The sequence below is a fragment of the Canis lupus genome, chromosome 1 (genome assembly GCF_048164855.1).
Source record: "Canis lupus baileyi chromosome 1, mCanLup2.hap1, whole genome shotgun sequence".
Lineage (NCBI taxonomy): Eukaryota > Metazoa > Chordata > Mammalia > Carnivora > Canidae > Canis > Canis lupus.
In genome coordinates this window covers 13938940-13958499 of record NC_132838.1, presented here as the reverse complement: position 1 = coordinate 13958499, position 19560 = coordinate 13938940, and the positions used below count along the sequence as shown (strand labels likewise).

Below are 19560 nucleotides of genomic sequence, written 5' to 3'. Positions count from 1 at the left end.
ACTTTCAAGAACCTTGCCCGTACTGGTTGGTGGCAGACTAGGAGAGGAAAAATTGATGGATTGTTGAGTTTCTCATATGGGAGAGCACATGTGAAAAAACATTGACAAGTTTTGCTCGATATGTAGAACATTTGGAGGCACATTTGCCATCAGTATAAAGGAAACTGGGGAAGAAGGAAATATGAACATAAGGAAAAATGGCTTTATGAGAAAAAAAGGAATGCACTCTAAGTACACTGGTTAATCTAGCAACGAATACTATAGTTGCAATAAAGTTAACACTCAGGACAAGTGAAAAAGTGTGAATGGTGCCAGAAGACTGAATACTTAGCCCCTAAATAGGAAGGCAATAAATGTCTAGAATTGTTAAGTCAAGAATGGGAGTATAGCCATATTATTTGGAAATAATATGGAGGTTGATACGAGGAAAAAGAGTGACTGCTCCTGGGGAATTGGGAAGACTGAATAGGAATCCACTGTCTTTTCAATTATCTCCTCTAGCTTTATCTGATTTTTTTTCAGCTAAGCGTATGTACATTAATTTCATAAAAGGAAAAAGTTTAAAAACTCTCAGAAAAACACAAATAACAGAAAAATGACTTGTCACTCAGAAACACACAAGGTACAGAATTTCTTTCTTTCTCATCGATCTATAGATTATGCTCACAGGTAACTTTACTCCTAATTTACTCTTAATATCGCATGCTCCTGTGGCAATATTGTTTTGTTCTACTAATATTTCCATTCGTATCCTATCAGGGATGTGAGAGAATCTAATCTCTTCTCTGTTGTTGGGAGATTTTCTCCATGCACATGAAATAAAAGAAGAAGAGGTCATCATTCTGCAAAATATTTTGGCCCATGTTTGTGAGTTTTACTTTCAGTGAAATTCTTTGAAATTCAATTTTGGATTCAGAAAATATCAATGTTTTCATGGTAATTTCTTTTCTTCTTCCTTATTCCACCCATCCTTCTTTTCTTCTCTCTTTCTTTCCTTTTTTTTTTTTTTTTTAAACACAATTCTGGAAGTAACTGGTTCCCAATTTACGACATTGCTTATGGAGAATAAGAATACTTGCAAATTTTATGTTTTAAAATAATAACTTTAATTTCCTCTCTGCCACTTCCTCCTTTTTGGAAGGCCATAGTGTAGCACAGTGATTAGAACAGCGAACTCCAGAGTCACACAGACCTGGTTTTCCAATCCTCTCTGTTCCTTGGAGCAGTGGGATCTTGAGGACCAGAAACCTAAAAAGCTAAGGTTCAATGGTTTGCTCAGATATTCGTAGCCCCTACCTCCCAGAGTTGTTCAGATCTTGCAAGAGAAGTTCTAGAATAGGATCTAGCAGATCGTTTATACTAAAAAAAATATTCAATATTTTCTCCAAGGATAATACTTCATCTAATGATTGCCATTGCTTTTCTTATTTACTTCTTTGATTTTCAATTTTTAACTTTGAGCATAGTCGACACACTGTTGTTACATTAGTTTCAGGACTACAAGAGCCATTGCCTTTCTTTGTTGCAAATTTGCTAATGTACTTTGTACATGTTTTTCCTGGGGTTTGGTTCTTTAAATCAACTTTTCTCTTGAACTATTTTTTTTTTATATTTTTATTTATTTATTCATGATCGACAGAGAGGGAGGGAGAGAGAGAGAGAGGCAGAGAGAGAAGCAGGCTCCATGCACCGGAGCCCGACGTGGGATTCGATCCCGGGTCTCCAGGATCGCGCCCTGGGCCAAAGGCAGGCGCTAAACCGCTGCACCACCCAGGGATCCCCTCTCTTGAACTATTTAAGTGGCATTTAAAGATTTTTTTCAAATATTTTCTTATTTTGTCATTCATCTTTTAATTTTATGGCACCTTTTTGACATATGGAAATCAAATATTTTTAGTCAAATGCATTGAAATTTTGTAATTGTCTACAAATGACTCATTGTGAATGGGTTAGAATGCTCTGACTGGTAAAATTGTTAATTTTGTAAATATTTAGAAAAGATGTCAGAGCAGTCAGGTCCTGCTCCCTTACAGACCTCACCTATTCATCTACAGGGATTTCTCTACTGCATTTCCTGATGTTCTAATTCAGCCTTTTAATTCACCTCTTGTTCTTGTTAGTTAATTAATATTAGTTTATTATTATTGTTAGTTACTTGTTATTATTAATTTCTTTTTAAAAAGCCTAGTGTTCCAACGTACTGATCTCTCCTGTGATGCTAAGTGGTTGACACCAGTAGAACATCTACAGTAAAAAAAGTGTTGTTAAAAAAAATGTTTTTTTAAATTCATGAGAGAGACACGGAGAGAGAGAGGCAGACACAGGCAGAGAGAGAAGCAGGCTCCCTGTGGGGAGCCCACTGCAGGACTCAATTCCAGGCCCCCAGGATCAGGACCTGAGCCAAAGGCAGATGTTCAACCACTGAGCCACCCAGGTGCCCCTAGAAAGTTTTTTTTTTTTTTTTTTTTTATGCCATTAACTGATTGCCTTTAGGTAAAGGTGTATTTTAGCTATGAATGTGAAATCAACTGCTTGCGGAGAATTGCAAAGTGATCATTTGAGAACATCCATTGGGATGTTTTTCCATCGTGATATGATTTTACTACTAGAAAAAAGATGTTAAAACTCTCAAACATGGGCACTTAAAAAAACTTGCAAATATAATTTTCTAAACTTCATGAAAGTCTTCTAAACAGAGAAGATTTGGTGGGCTTCTCACTGTTCAAATATTGAAAATATAAGTCGGAAAACATGAGTTTGCAAAGCCAATGATTTTCAGGAGGATAAATAGATTTTTAATACTGAGATTTCAACCAGACATCTTTGCATAGTTAGTATGTGAATGCAAATCAAATGTCAAGGTTTAGTCAGCAGAACCAATGATGATGACTTTATCCCATTTTAATCAACCCATTTCCTGAGAAGCGTTTCTCTCTGACAGCAACCAATCCAAGTTTAGAAATAAACTGAACTTAAAACCTGGTCTTGGGTCGTAGGGCAGGTCTATTTTTAACTCTTTGAGGAACCTCCACACAGTTTTCCAGAGTGGCTGCACCAGTTCACATTCCCACCAACAGTGTAAGAGGGTTCCCTTTTCTCTGCATCCTCTCCAACATGTGTTGTTTCCTGCCTTGTTAATTTTCCCCATTCTCACTGGTGTGAGGTGGCATCTCATTGTGGTTTTGATTTGCATTTCCCTGATGGCAAGTGATGCGGAGCATTTTCTCATGTGCATGTTGGCCATGTCTATGTCTTCCTCTGTGAGATTTCTCTTCATGTCTTTTGCCCATTTCATGATTGGATTGTTTGTTTCTTTGCTGTTGAGTTTAAGAAGTTCTTTATAGATCTTGGAAACTAGCCCTTTATCTGATATGTCATTTGCAAATATCTTCTCCCATTCTGTAGGTTGTCTTTGAGTTTTGTTGACTGTATCCTTTGCTGTGCAAAAGCTTCTTATCTTGATGAAGTCCCAATAGTTCATTTTTGCTTTTGTTTCTTTTGCCTTCGTGGATGTATCTTGCAAGAAGTTACTGTGGCTGAGTTCAAAAAGGGTGTTGCCTGTGTTCTTCTCTAGGATTTTGATGGAATCTTGTCTCACATTTAGATCTTTCATCCATTTTGAGTTTATCTTTGTGTATGGTGCAAGAGAGTGGTCTAGTTTCATTCTTTTGCATGTGGATGTCCAATTTTCCCAGCACCATTTATTGAAGAGACTGTCTTTCTTCCAATGGATAGTCTTTCCTCCTTTATCGAATATTAGTTGACCATAAAGTTCAGGGTCCACTTCTGGATTCTCTCTTCTGTTCCATTGATCTATGTGTCTGTTTTTGTGCCAGTACCACACTGTCTTGATGACCACAGCTTTGTAGTACAACCTGAAATCTGGCATTGTGATGCCCCCAGATATGGTTTTCTTTTTTAAAATTCCCCTGACTATTCCGCTGTCTTTTCTGATTCCACACAAATCTTAAAATAATTTGTTCTAACTCTCTGAAGAAATTGCACTGTTGGAGATTTACCCCAAAGATTCAGATGCAATGAAACGCCGGGACACCTGCACCCCGATGTTTCTAGCAGCAATGTCCACAATAACCACACTGTGGAAGGAGCTTCGGTGTCCATCGAAAGATGAATGGTAAAGAAGATGTGGTCTATGTACACAATGGAATATTCCTCAGCCATTAGAAACGACAAATACCCACCATTTGCTTCAACGTGGATGGAACTGGAGGGTATTATGCTGAATGAAGTAAGTCAATCGGAGAAGGACCAACAGTGTATGTTCTCATTCATTTGGGGAATAGAAATAATAGTGAAAGGGAATATAAGGGAAGGGAGAAGAAATGTGTGGGAAATATCAGAAAGGGAGACAGAACATAAAGACTCTTAACTCTGGGAAACGAACTAGGGGTGGTGGAAGGGGAGGAGGGCGGCGGGGGGGGGGGTTTAATGGGTGACGGGCACTGAGGGGGGCACTTGACAGGATGAGCACTGGGTGTTATTCTGTATGTTGGTAAATTGAACACCAATAAAAAATAAATTTATTATAAAAAAAACAAAAACAAACAAACAAAAAACCTGGTCTTGGGACAAGGCCTGGGTGGCTCAGTGGTTGAGCGTCTGCCTTTGGCTCAGTGTGTGTGTGTGTGTGTGTGTGTGTGTGTGTGATCCTGGGGTCCCCGGATCGGGTCCCACGTCGGGCTCCCCGCATGGGGCCTGCTTCTCCCTCTGCCTGTGTCTCTGCCTCTCTCTCTCTCTCATGAATGAATAAATAAATAAAATCTTAAAAAAAGAAAACAAACAAAACTGGTCTTTAAGTTACTGTATTTCAAAGCGTTAAATTAAGGTTAAGACACATATTGGATCTCGTGGATTTCATTAGATCTTGAAATAACTTTTTGAGTACTTAAAAATGTGTATTTCTAATAAATGTTTTTCTTATGTGAAGTGTTCGTAGCGTTTATAGTAGTACTTAGCCTATTTGCACATCTAAGTCTGAATACGGATGCCAGAGATGCATGCTCGGGACGCTGCACTGAAGTCCTACCAAAGCAGTTTGGAAGCCACGGGCCCTAAGAACCTTTACCCTCTGGCCTTGCTTTTGGTAAATTTCCAGAGTGGAGGGTCGCTTTTTTTTTTTTAAGGTTTTATTTATTTATTCATGAGAGACACAGAGAGAGAGAGAGAGAGGCAGAGACCCAGGCGGAGGGAGAAGCAGGCTCCCCGCAGGGAGCCCGACGCGGGACTCGACCCCGGGTCCCCAGGACCAGGCGCGGGGCGCAGGCGGCGCTACACCGCGGAGCCCCGGGGCCGCCCGTGCACCCGCTCTGGGCTCCTGCCCCGAACACGGAGCGCGCGGCCCGGGACCCAGGCGACCGCGGGGAGGCGCTGCCCCCCCCACCCGGCCGCGGGCGGCCGCACCCCGACGGCTGAGTCCGCCCCGGAAGCCCGGCCCAGGTCGGGGCGGCCGCCAGCGCGCAGCGAGCTCGGGGAGCAGCCGCCGCGGGAGCCGGAGCCGCAGGTACCGGGCGGAGGCGCGCGTCCCCGGGGTCCCCGGGCGGGGGGGGGGGCGGGGGGCGGGGGGGCCGTGCCCGCGGGGCCGGGGAGGCACCGAGCCGGGGGGGGGGGGCGGACACGCCCGGGCCGGAGGCGCCCCCTGCGCTGCGCGGAGCCCGCGGGAAGGCAGAGGCGCCCCCGACCGGGGAGCCCCCCCGCCCACCCCGGAGCCCGCCCGGCAGGTGCCCGTCCGCGCCGCGCCGCGCCCCGAGGAGGCCGCTCCCTCCCTCCCTCCCTCCCTCCCTCCCTCCCGCCGCGCTTCCCTCCTTCCTTCCTTGGCCCGGTTGTCTCTTCCGGAGTCTTGCCCTCACCTGGCCTCCAGTGGCCGCCTCTCCTCGAGGACCCGCTCCCTTGCCTGCTTGCGCCTGGTCTGCGGCCCCAGAATCAGTTGAAGGGACTCCCGGCTCCCGCTCCCGCTCCCGCTCCCGCTCGGGGTGAGGCCTTGGGGCGCAGCCGCCGCCGCCGCCTGTGCTGCCTTCCCGCCCCCCCACCCGCGCCCTCCCGCTGCCCTGGCCCCTGGCACACGCCCTCCCCGTCCCCAGGGGCACCCCTCATCCTTGGCCCTTATCTTCTTCCTCTTCCTACCTGCAAATACTGGAAATTCTTAAAAACTAGGCGAGTCGGGCACCTGGGGGCTCAGCAGTTGAGCATCTGCCTTTGGGTCAGGTCGTGGTCCCCAGGGCCTGGGACCCCGTCCCGCAGGGAGCCTGCCTCTCCCTCTGTCTGTGTCTCTGCCTCTCTCTCTCTCTCTCTCTCTCTTTCTGTGTCTCATGAATAAATAAATAATCTTAAAACAACAACAACAGCAACCTAGGTGGGTTTCCCCTGTAGGCCTCTTTGTACCTTGTAGGTTCATCCCATTTGCCTAGGATCTCTGGCAACCTGGTGCTAATGGCCCGGATCTCTTGCTCTGGGACTTCTCCGGGCCTCAGGAACCGGCCTGGATTCAGCAGCACCCCTCCCTGTCTCCCTCACAGGTTCCTAGGTACCCAGGGGCTCTGCATGGTCTACACATCTCAGATGGAATGTATCACCTTCCTCATTCCATGTGGCTCCTCAGATAAACCTCCAATGGTTCATGGCCGGCCCAAAGTGTCGATTAGCTAGGAGTCTGCTAAAAGATAAACTGAGGCATATTGAAGACTTGAGTTCACTTGAGCGCAGATTAGTTCGAATGGGGCAGCATCCCGTCTGGCCTGGCAGTGGGAGGATCCGAGGAGCTGTCCAGAATCGAAGACTTCTAAGCAGAAGGGGAGAGGGACTAAGGAAGTTATCCTGGCAAAACAGAGGGTTGGTTATTGCAGTTATCTCCCATTAGGGGATGGCAGGGGACTGTCAGCAGGGGACCTCACTAAGCGGCTCCTGATTCACAGGTTTAAGATCCCATTTCGGGGAGAGCCGAAACTAATGAAGTCAAGACTCCGGATCTTTGGCTGAGCATAAGCAACTCCACCTGGGGCCTGTTGTCTTGTTTTTGGCCAGCCTCAGTGTCATCCTTGACTCCTGTTCCGTGTCCCTCACGTGCCCCTCATGTGATGGGTCACCCGGCCCGGGCAGTGCCACCCTCCACCCTGTCCTGCTCGTGCTTCCTCCCTGTCCCGCAGCCGCTGCTCCATGGCAGTAGGCAGCCAGCAGCTTCCCCAGCCTTTTTCCAGGCTCAGTGGTGAGCCACCGAGTTTCTAAAATCCAGTGTACTCATAGAAAAACATTTGTTTAAAAACCATACCTGGCTTTCCGGACCATAGCTCAAGGTCAGGCTTCTTGTCTCCAGCCACCCTGTGTCACGCGACCACAGAGAGCCAGCGCCCCCACCCCACATCGCCTGCCCTGCACCTCCTGCCACCTTCTTTCTCCCGCCAATCCCATCGCCGCGGCCTTAACGTCACCTCCCCCTTCCTCACCTCCCAGAAGCTCTTGCCCAGCCCCTGAAAGCCAGCTCACCCCTCGCCTTCTCCTGAGCTTTTTTAAAGAGAATTTATTTCACTTCTCTGTGGGCTTCCTTAGGACTTTATAAATGATCCAGTTACAGAGCACAGGGATGGCTTGAAACCACCCATCTATGTTTTTGTGGCTCCCTATAGGCTGGAAATCAGACCTTTCCACAATATTGTGTTCTTATGATGCAGTGGGATGGTGACACGGGTACCCAGAGGTGTTGTTTCATATCATGTTGAAATTCATCCCTTTTTAGATTTATATCGGGCAAATTCCTCTTTGTTTCAAGCCCAGCCCTCTCGAAAGCTTAATGTGCACATGAGATTGGGTCATCACAAAGTAATGGGGCATCACGAGGAAAGAGAGTCATAGGGTTATCCTGTTCCAGCTCCTGCCTCTTTATGGGTGTGACCTGGACACACCCCCGAGGCACCCTCGGGATAAGTGTGTGCCAGTGTGTCATCGCTGATGGATGGGGCAGACGCTGATGGGAAATACCCTGCTACTGACCAGCACCTGCCCACGTGGAAATGCAATGAAGGAAGAGGAAAGATGGAAGGAACCAGAAGAAGGCATTTGCCATTAGGAGCAGTTAAAATGTACAGTTGGCATTGGTGTGAATTTCCAGTACACTCCTTTGCCTGTTCAGGCAGGACCACACACACACACACACACACACACACACAGCACTCACACGCAGCCGCCTAAGTTTAGGCTCAGGTAGGATCAACTCCAGAGTTGTGTCTATCACCTCTGCTTTACCTAATTCTCTCCTCCTTCGGATCCCTTTGGTGCCACCTGTGCTGGGCCCCGTGCTGTGCAGTTTGCGTCTCCCTCGGGCTCCTAGCTGTTCCTTTTCTGAAAGTCCTCCAATGCCAGGCGAGGAAATGTGCGGCCAGAGGTGGCCTGCAGGCAGGCTGGACACTGCTCCCTCATGGGACTTGGCCACTGCAGACACATCAGCGTTCCCACACCTGCAGCCCTCGGGTTCAAGCCGAGCAGCTGAAGGTTCTGGAGAGGCTTCCAGAGAGGAGGACAGTGAGGAACTTCCACTGTTGTCCTCTAAGAAGTGACCTGTGAAGTATAGCATACCACTGTGCAAGCTTTGCCACTATTCTCTTGGTTGATGTTGTATTGATTGATTGATAGATGGATGGATTTATCCATTTATTCATTTTGGAGAGAGAGTGTGAGCAGGAGGAGGGGCATAGTGAAAGGGAGAGGATCTTCAAGCCAAGTCCCTGCTGAATGGAGCCTGACACAGGGCGGGGGGCGGGGCTTGATCTCAGGACCCTGAGATTATGACCTGAGCTGAAACCAAGAGTTGGCTGTTTAACCTCCCGACCCACTCAAGCACCCCTTGGTTGATATGTTACATCATTTCTTTTAAACCTGAATTTGCACTGGTTGGGTCTGTTGTAGAATCTATATTTAGACTCCAACCTTATACTTTTTTTTTTTCTTTGGTTGGTTGGTTTGACATCACCCTTTTTTTTTTCTTCCTAAATCAGAGACATCTTCTATCTCCTCTTTAAAAGAAAAGCCTTAAGAAGAAGCTTTCAAGGAACCAGTCAACCCTGGTTGAAACAGTTGTCTCCCTGTCCTCTTGCACCCACTGAGCTCCCCTTTGCTCTCCTGCCCCTGAGACATCCAGGAGACCCCCGCCTCACCCAAGGCCTAAGGAGATACAGTTGCAGGGGCAGAGTCTGTGTCCTGCCTGCATTCCTTGATCCATGGCCTCGTGTCATTCTGACCTTTGCTTCTCTTGTTGCATCTCCTTCTCTGGCTCTGAGCCTCCTGCCTTCCTCTTAGGAGGACCCAGGAATTACGCTGAGCCCACCTGGATACTGGAGGAAATCTCCCTGTCTCAAGTCCTTGATTCAGTGAATCATATCTGCAAGGCCTCTAATGCTGTGCCAGATAACAAAGGTTTGGGAGGTTGAACGTGGCTGGCTGTGGGGGTGTGGTTATTCTTCTGGCCATGCCACTGACCACTGACAGGGGTGCTGTTGGCCAGATGACACAACGGTGGGCTTGGCTGATGTGCTTCCGTGTTGTCCTTCTGATACAGACCTTCCCTGATGGATGATCTCTATGAAGCAAATGGCAGTTTTGCCATCAACTTATTAAAAATGTTGGGTAGAGAGGACAGCTCGCGAAATGTGTTCTGCTCCCCTCTGAGCATCTCCTCTGCCCTGGCCATGGTCTTCATGGGGGCCAAAGGAAACACCGCTGCCCAGATGTCCCAGGTATGTGTGCCTGTCGCAGAGGAAGAACAATGGGTGGCTTTTTTCGGTTCTTTCGCAGAGCTGGTCATTTCATACGTGACAGCAGCTGATGGAAGCCAGGGCGGCTGGCAGGTGGCTGGTGGGTGGCAGGAGGCACCCTGGTGAGGGAAAAAGAGCAGCTGGAAGCAGAAATGGGAATTGTTTCAGAACCTGCAGCCTACCTTGACAGCCCACCTACAGGACCTTGACCAAACGAGTCATTATGTCACTTTTGCTACTAGATCCGAGCATCAATATGTGATAGCAAAGTGGTGACTTTGGTAAGTCAGGTGAGCTATAATTCTGTCCCACGGGAAGTCTGAAAATTTCACCTTTGTTACATTTTAGATTTTTGCTAACGTCAAATACCCAATTGAGATGTAGCTGTTTGAACGAACTTTCTGTTACATGGGTTCTTTCTAGGGTATGATTAGGCATAAGCACAAGAAGAAAGCACCACAGTGTGGACTTATGTCTCTGAAATCATTGAGAAGGAACGTGTAATCTGATTGAGCTGAAACGGGTCCCCAGGACCTGAGCTACAAAGGCAGTAGTGGCAAACACTTTAGGGAAGTAATCTCTAACCTTTTTGTTAGCTTAAGTTTCTCGGACAGTCCCAGAACATGGCCAGTGCCCAGGACTTCCCCATTGATAGCAGGGGTATGTGGGCACCTTCTGGAAGTGCCCTTGGGGATGGCAGCTGTGGGGGGGGGGCGGGCGGTGGTTTCTTCCAGCTGCCTGGAGGAGGGAGGCCTTGGACGAGGGCCATTGGGAGACAGAGGAACAACCTTAACTTCCACTCTGACTTGACATGGAAGTCACAGGGTGGTCTGCAGAACATCTGAAATTGCTGCTGACGTAGTCTCTGTTGATTTCTGCTCATTCTTGTCTTCCCTGGGTCATGCCAGATTCATTCCAGCTACCTATTTGTTCTGTTGTGTCTCACTCCTGAGTCATCACACCCGCCTTTCTAAGTGGGTCAATCTGCCAGGGCGGGTGGTTTGCACCCTGGCACGATTTTGTCTTCCAGGGGACATCTGCCACTGACGGGACAGCTTGGTTGTCCTAGCTGAGAGGTCCTCCTGACATCTAGTGGTTAGAGGCTAGAAATGCTCACAATCTCTTAAAACACGGAGAATAGCCCCCGCAATGAAGTATCTGACCCCAAATGCAGCAGCGCCCAAGTGGAGAAGTGCTGTGGGAGAGTTAAACCAAACCCCCTTCAAGATGGGGGAGCCGTTGTGATCTTCAGCGCAGGGGTTGGTTCTTTGTGGGAGCAAGATGGCAATGGCAATGTTACAAGGCCCCGTCCTTGTCTGTTACCAGGCGCTTTGTTTGAGCAGAGACGGAGACATTCACCAAGGTTTCCGGTCGCTCCTCGCGGAGGTTAACAAATCCGGCACTCAGTACTTGCTCAGAACCGCCAACAGACTCTTCGGAGAGGAAACATGTGATTTTCTTCCAGTAAGTTGTACTCACATATTGATGTCAAAAAAAAAAAAAAAAAAAGGCAAAAAAAGATAGACACTGCAGAAGAACAGAGATAAAGTATAATTCTGGTGCCTTAAATGTGCCCAGAATTGTAATCTTCTGTAATTTTGAATTTTATGATTGCCTCTAGTCTTTTTAAAAGTTGTTTTTGAGAGATTCTTCCCAAATGTCAACCTCAATATGTGCATCCTCCTGCACCCGGACCTGCCTCCCTGCCCCTTGACCCCCTATGCCGCAGTGACCACATCGTCTCCTGTGTGTATACAGCTGTCCCCAGTCTCACCTCTGGTTGTTGGGTGGTTCCTGCAGGGCCAGTCTCTCAAGGCCTCTTAAATGTGTCCCCTCTTCGAATCACCGCCACCACTGCCTGGGTCCAGTCCACTCTCACTGTATCTTCTACACCATTAAATTCTTTCCTGATGGATCTCTCCAGTCCAGCAAGGTTCTTCCATACTAGTGACATAAGAGTCTTTTTAATTAAAATTGGTTCATAAAAGTGAGGCTTTAAGTCTGTGCACTTCCTATTTACTGAAGCCTATCATTCCCAAGCTCCCCAGTGCAGTAAAAGCCTGCCATCACGCAATAAGTGAGGGCCAAAAAATTATGTTGCATACTCTGCAGAGCGCGGCGACTTCAGATCAATGGAGTCATCGGGGCAAACCCTGCCATCTTCCTGGCCGGCAGTTCTAAGGATGCCTCTGTCCGATTCAAATACATCCCTGTCCTGGCTGCTGTAGAGGTCGCCTGTTTAGGGCTTAAGTAGCATTGGAGAATGTTCTGGGTCTTCTAGGACAAGCACTAATGATCCCAGGAATCTTCTGGTTAATTGATGTTCATTTTTGAACGTCATCCTCCTCTTTGAGTATTGTAATTGGGGGATCTTGGGGACACAGGGACTCACCTCCCCTTTTTGTCAGTTGCTTGGCTTCTCTTTCTCTCCACATTTTCTTTCTTCTGTAGAAGCTAAAATATTTGAGGACAGGAGATGGGCGGAGGATGGGAGCCAATTGCCAGGCACATTATATCTGAAACCAAGTTTTTGTGAGGTGAGTTATCTTTGGGTTTTCGCGCATTGGGTGTAGGCCCTTCCTGACTTGAACTTGCATTTCAGAGCTCATCCCCTGCCACTGTTTCCCCTAATCCACCCCTCAGCCCTGGCGCCCCCGGGTGTGATCTAGGCCTATCCAGTCCACTCCTGGAGGATCTGTTTCCACTATGGAGTATTCTCCATCGTTCACAAATTCAGACACTGTGGTTGGTGTTGGTGATACAGAAACAGGTAAAAGGAAGTTAGAGTGCCTGGCAGACAGAACATCAAACAGGAAGTCAGCATGGAGCAGAAGCATTGGACAGGACCATTCATGGGCTGTTCCATGCATGCCCACCACCATCTGCGTTCTCGAAGCCTTTGGAACTATGTGTGGACCTCTGTCGTTTCTCCCAGTGGCCTGTGAACCAGCTGGGGGCCAATGTCATGTGTCCTCCCTGGTGTCGGGCCCCAGGCAGGGGGTCAGCCACGGCCTCCGCGGTCTGCACATTTTTGCCAATCGCTAACAGCGCAGGATGCCCCACTCAGAGGTCGTGCTTGAGGGGGAGCATGGTGACAAGTTTGTTGACGTGGGACCTGGGCTGAGCAGGACAGACCTGTACTCGTGTTCGTAGGCCTACAGGGAATCCTGCCAGAAGTTCTACCAGGCGGAGCTGGAGGAGCTGTCGTTCGCCAAAGACACCGAAGAATGCCGGGAGCACATAAACCACTGGGTGACAGAGAAGACGGAAGGTGAGAGAGGCCCACCAGCCATGCGGCTTGGGTATTTTTCTCAGGTTTATGAGGTCACGGAGTGGTCATTTCCAAAAGCTACATCAACCGAGTGAGAATCTCAGACCCTCTCCCCTTCTGGATTGTGCTGGAAACTGCCTGAGAAGTGCTTCCTGTTTGGGGTGGATGAACTGGGCTGGCTCAGAGGTTGGGACTGACACCAACCCCGTTCTAGCAAGCTTTTGAGAAAGAAACAGGGATCTGCTGGGGGCACCGTCTATACTCAACCTTTCGTCGTTGTAGCTAGGGAAATAGACTCATCAGCACCATATGGATTCACTTTTTCTCCCTGACTGATGGTTCCTTTGCTGATGGTCCCTGTCAGCCTTCTTGGTGAGGAGGGGAAAGCCCTCGTCGTGCCCTGAGGGCAGGATGATGTTCGGGTTAGGTTGCGGCTGAGATGGGGCCACATTTCACGTCACCCCCCTGTGGTGACGAGGACAGGCTAGTCTTGTCTATGGGGCTGTCCTCCCGTTGTCACGTGACTGTGGTGGAATTTGCTTTCAGGGCAAGAGCTTCTCTGCTTTTGGTCCAGATTCTGGAAGGGCAGCTCATGAGGAACCTGCAGCCTCCCCTGCCCAGACCACCCTCTGTCTTAGCAGGAATCCTTCTGCCAGTGCTTGGCTAGAGTTCACAGGGGAAGGGCATGCTTTTAAGCACTCGGAGTACCTGACACAAGCTAGAAACTTCTAGAAGTGTATGTATGGGGGGGGGGTGTTAAATCACTTATTTCTTCATGTGCTCACCTAGCCTGCATTAGTACATCCGTTCTTTTTTTTTTTCTTTTAAAGATTTTATGTATTTATTCATGAGAGACACACAGAGAGAGGCAGAGACACAGGCAGAGGGAGAAGCAGGCTCCCTGTGGGGAGCCCAATGTGGGACTCGATCCCAGGACCCTGGGATCCTGGGATCCTGACCTGAGCCAAAGGCAGACGCTCAACCACTGAGCCACCCAGGCGCCCCATATCCACTCTGTCTTTATGGTGCACCCACTTCATGTCAGGCAGCAGCTGAACCCACGATTGTACTGAACGCCAATCAAATAATGATCGTGGGAAGGGTACAGCCTCTCACGTCCTCCTATGTTATATGTGCAGTGGTCTCTCGCTTTCCAGTTGATCCAGCACTGCTAGCACTTCACTTGGGGATGCCAGAAACTTCTACATACATCACACTCCCTCCCTACATTACTCACTTCCTCTTCATCAGATTGACTACCATTGTGTTTCCCCAAGATATCAGCGCCATAGGGGACATTGGGCATCACCTTGTCCCTGGTCTCATTGGATAACTTAATTCGGGCCCCTTTATTGCACCCCTTAATCCCGTCCCCCCATTCACTGCCTTCAGGAGGGCTGCTTTCATCCATTTACGGGTCTGTATTCTTTCATCCTTCAGAAGCTTCTCCTCGCCTAAGTGAGATTTGAAGCTTAGCATAGAGCAATTTTCTCAACCAGAGTCAGCCCCCAGGTGACGTTTGCCAATGGCTGAAGACATTTTGGTTGTCACAACTGGGGAAATGCTACTGGTGGAACATCCTACAATGCCCAGGACACTTCCCACAACAAAGAAGTACCTGGCTTACAATGTCAGTAGCGGCATCAAGGTTGGCAACCATATAATTAGAAGCAAGACTCTTGGGCTATTGTCTCGGCTCAGCCATTTGCCACCTATGTGACCTTGGCAAAATGTCAGGCAAATGCCTTGACCTGAATTTCTAGATCAATAAATTGAGGGCAAAATGATAGCTGACCTGCCTGCTTCGAGATCGCTGTTTAGGGACAAGCAGTACATGTCATGTGTGGGTGCAGCACTACATCCCATCGCCCTTTCCTCAGACAGCCAGGAGGGCAGGATTCCAGCCTGGCTATCAGCCAAGCCAAGCTTCATATGTCAGGAGCATTGTCAGAAGAGAATGTTTATTCCCCTCCCTTCTCCCCCCAAATAGCGATAAACTTCTCTCATATTCTTTGCAGGGAAGATTTCAGAGATCCTGGGTGCTGGGACGGTTGATGCACTGACTAAGCTGGTTCTCGTGAATGCCATCTATTTCAAAGGGAAATGGCATGAACAGTTTGACAGAAAGAACACAAGGGGAATGCCCTTTAAAATCAACCAGGTAGGGAAGTATTTGTTGGATGCACTGTTATTCCCTTAATGTGATATGCTGGGAAAGATTGTGGGCGAATAGGAAAAATAATTGATTTCATACTATATTTCTGAATGAATTTCATACCCCCTGTATATTTTTTGTTGGAGAGGGGAAGAGAAAAGGTAAAATCATTTTTATATTGACAGTTTTGTGTTCACATCCTTTGTAAACTGATTCGTCTGTCTTTGGGCCTATTATTTAGATCGAAAGAAAATGTCCTCTAACCCTTGGCATTACGTTTGTCCTGAAATATCACTATATTGACGTAGATACCTTCTTGCAATATCAGTGACAACTATGCCTATATATTCACTTATAATTCACAGCCATACAATTCTGAACACAAGAAAAAAAAGTGTTAACAGATGTTCAGGCTAACTTTGTCTTTATTTTTAGAATTTTTTAAAAATAAAAATTGTATATAAGGTGAGTGAGATGATGATTTGATGTAAAACATATAATGAAATAACTGTTGTGGTCAAGCCAATTAACATACACTTTCCTTACATGGTTACCGTATTATTTTTGTGATGAGAGCACCTGAAATCTACTCTCTTAGCAAATTTCCATATTCACTACAAGTATTAGTAACTGTAGTCATCATACTGGACATCAGATCTCTAGACTTAAAGCCTAACTTTAAAAACACTTTTGTCCCTTCACTGTTAAGTATGTTAATAATTGGCGTCAGTAGCAATTAGCTTGAAATTTCACTTGCATCAACTTGATGATAGGATATTGCATGCAGATTTAAAAGTCTAGAATGCATTTGATGCAAGCTTTAGAAATGGTGGACACAACAAATCTCGTCAAGGTCCCCTCTCCAAGAAAACCAAAGCCATAAGGCCAATCATATAATTGAGCAATAAAAATATAAGTCTCTGTGGCCTATACATCTTTTCTAACCACATCCTTCAACCACGAAACCTGATTTTTAGTTAATTCTCCCCTTAACTTGGATAAATAAAGTTTAACTATAAGGTTGCTAGGAGTGTTTCTCTAATGCATCTTTTCAGAAAAGAAAAACGCAACTTCTTCTGGAAGTAATGTAGGGTTTTGTGTCTCTCTATTCAATTTTATTCTCTCTCACTTGGTAATGGTTGATCTGCTGGGACAATAGCATGTTGTATTCGATACTAATATGTAAGAATGAAGATTTTGCATCTATCAGCATAATGTGCAGAAATAGTAATTCTCTGTACCTGGGGGTTCTGCAGATTAGATAGATCTTATCTTTAGTAAGCTGTGCTCATTTTCCAGCAATCTGATTTTAGTTTCGTATTTTCATTAGGAGAGAAAGACGGTGCAGATGATGTTTAAGCAGGCTAAATTTAAAATGGGGTATGTGGATGACGTGCACACTCAGATCCTGGAGCTGCCCTACGCGGGGGAGGAGCTGAGCATGGTCATTCTGCTGCCAGATGACAACACCGATCTCGCCGAGGTAAGCCCTTGCCAGGGAGTCTGAGCATCTGCGGAGACAGCTTGAGCCCATTTTTTAATGTTCGTCCATCAGATGGCATTTGAGGAATTCCAGTTGAGGGTTTTTAGGAGTATTGAATGAACAGCATCTCATGTCTTGGTGAACATCTGTTTGCATTTCTGTTGAGTATGTATCCAGGAGTGGAATTGGGCGAGGTCACATTCTGATGAAGCTGAGAAGAGAGACTTCAAAAATTCTAAGAATGCTATGCTTCTTTCTGAAGGGAGGGGCTAGTTGAGGTCCCAATAATTATTGAAGTAAAGTACTAGGCATGGACAGGGATTAATCTGGGCACTGTTTCTTTTCTTTCTTTCTTTTTTTTTTTTAAAGATTTTATTTATTCATTCATGAGAGCACAGAGAGGGCGGCAGAGACATAGGCAGAGGGAGAAGCAGGCTCCCCTGCCAGAAACCTGATGCAACACTCCATCCCAGGACTCCGGGATCACACCCCAAGCCAAAGGCAGATGCTCAACCACTGAGCCACCCAGGCATCCCTGGGCAGTGTTTCTCAAACATGAATGTGCATAGGAAACTCCTGGGTGTCTTATTAAAATGCAGTTTTTGATTTGGGGCTGGGGGGGGCGATGGTCTGAGATTCTGCATTTCTAACAAGATTCCAGGTGATGTAGATGCTGCTGGTCAGGGACCACACTTTGAGTAGCAAGAGGCTCAAGTACAGCTGAAGAATTTTCTTTAGACAGGAGGAGGGGGCTCTTTTCCCATGAAAGAAAAGGAACGAGTTCACAGTGGGAGGAAATAAATTTGTAGGTAGGTCCTGACCAGTAGTGTGCTTATTATCTTGGCTCTCTGGGGATGGGAAAGGCTTCATATATAATGTTGCATCTGGTTCCCTTGGTGTAAATCCTCCCATCTGGCTGAGTTTAGGCTACTGAGGGTCTAACAGTTGACTCCTGCCAGAGATACAAGCCGGCACCAGCACACAAACGCACAGGATGACGAGGGTGGGGCCTGCGCAATTGCCCTGGTTTCTCTTTGGAATCAAGAAAGCTCTTGGCATGAGTCGAGGGTGAGATCTGTCACAGCTGCTTTAGAAGAAAATTAGGAGGGTCTGGGAATTCGAGCTAACACCCAAACAACCATCACTATAGAGGAGCATCTGCCTGGACTCCAGGTGGTGAAGAGAAAGGCGAGAGGGGTGGAAGCCCCTTCTTCCTTTCTTTCTTAACTGTGGCTAAACAGAGTGAGTGACGGGTCTTGGAGGCTTTGAAGCGAATGCCAGGGCAGGCCGAAGACCAACAAGAATGGCAGAAGCCACAGTGTTGTTGAACTCTCTGTTTCTGCTCTCACCTCCCCAGAAGCTGAGTCTTCCTTCCTGTTCAGATGGTCCCTGGTCTTCCCACTCTGGCCCATCAGAGTTCTGAGCCATTCTCTGTCTCTTTTGTCAAACACTCTCTAATTCACGCTGACGTGCATCACACACATACAATCACTTGGTTATGAGAACTTGCCAAACTAAAAGACACTTGAAATGAGATTGGTACAGATAAAAAATAAAACACACAAACAACAACAAAAAAAACCCCACAACTCCCCTGTCTCAGGTGTTTTTTGGTTATTTTCTTCATATAGCCATAAAGCAGGGAGAAAGATGAGAATTTGAGGGAAAAGCTTGGTATGTGTACAAGAGGAAAGTCTCTGTACATTGTCTTGGACCAGGACTCATCTCGTTGTCTGTCAGGGGGGTGGTGGGTGCCAGGCTGTTGTTTCTACGTTTTAAGATTTGGCTCCTTCTTACGTCAGGTGGAAAAAGCACTTACGTATGAGAAGTTCAGAGCCTGGACAGATCCAGAAAACATGACTAAGAACAAAGTTCAAGTTTTCCTTCCCCGGTTGAAGCTGGAGGAGAGTTATGACTTGGAGTCTTTTCTTCGAAGTGTTGGCATGATTGATGCATTTGAGGAGGCCAAGGCGGACTTTTCTGGAATGTCAGCGAAGAAGAATGTGCCGGTGTCCAAGGTGGCACACAAGTGCTTCGTGGAGGTGAATGAGGAGGGCACGGAGGCGGCGGCGGCCACGGCCGTGGTCAGGAATGCTCGGTGCAGCAGAGCCGAGCCAAGGTTCTGTGCAGACCACCCTTTCCTCTTCTTCATCATACACCGCCACACCAACAGCATTTTGTTCTGCGGCAGGTTCTGCTCCCCGTGAGGAGGCACGGCGGCTGTCCACGGCCCCCCCTCCTGCCCACCTGGCCTTCGGGCACATTCCTTTTGACCGAACTGCTGTGGTCATTTGAATGTCAAAATAAAGCGTGTGTCCCTGGGAAGTTTGTGAGTGTCCTTACCAAATATTCCGTGGCCCCTGCAAAAACTGAGGCGTCAAATGTGTGAAGTTGGGGGCTGAGAAGGCTGTGGCTGTACTAGAAGGTTCGGGCAGCTCCTGGTTCTCATCGATTCTGCCCTCACCTACCTATCAGAGGACGGCCTGTTCTCATTTTTGCGGGTGCCCTGAGGAGCATGACAAGGATTCGGGAAGCAGCCCACTGAGTGCTTTCCCATCCTGCAGTGACCTCTAAGCTCTGCTCACCTCCACTGCCGGAGGCCAGAGCCTGGCCCCACTGTGTCCACAGCCAGAGGTCAACAGCACAGAGCAAACCCTGCAGCCTGGGTGGCTGAGATGAGGGGCCTCTCCCCTGTCAGTGTCACACAGACCACCTGCACGTCCCACGGTTCACACTGTCCCCCGTGAAGACAACTTCACATGGCCTTGCCATAAACCTTCAGACCTGAGCTAGGAGGCAGAGCTTGGAACCATGTAGTGCCATATAGTCTCCTCCATTCCCTTTCCTTCTGAAGCACCCCATACACACACACCAGACACCTTCACGTGAAGCA

The 19560-nt window shown here is 47.5% G+C and overlaps 1 protein-coding gene across 1 annotated transcript; it reads left to right on the top strand.

The window, feature by feature from the left end:
• Window positions 1-5407: 5407 nt before the first annotated feature.
• SERPINB8 (serpin family B member 8) lies at window positions 5408-18992 on the top strand. The gene is made up of 7 exons (XM_072821012.1): window positions 5408-5521; window positions 9563-9740; window positions 11085-11222; window positions 12912-13029; window positions 15048-15190; window positions 16515-16667; window positions 18470-18992. Exons 2-7 carry the CDS (start codon window positions 9573-9575, stop codon window positions 18872-18874), a joined length of 1125 nt encoding a protein of 374 aa, XP_072677113.1. The 5' UTR covers window positions 5408-5521; window positions 9563-9572; the 3' UTR covers window positions 18875-18992.
• The last annotated feature ends 568 nt before the right edge of the window (window positions 18993-19560 follow it).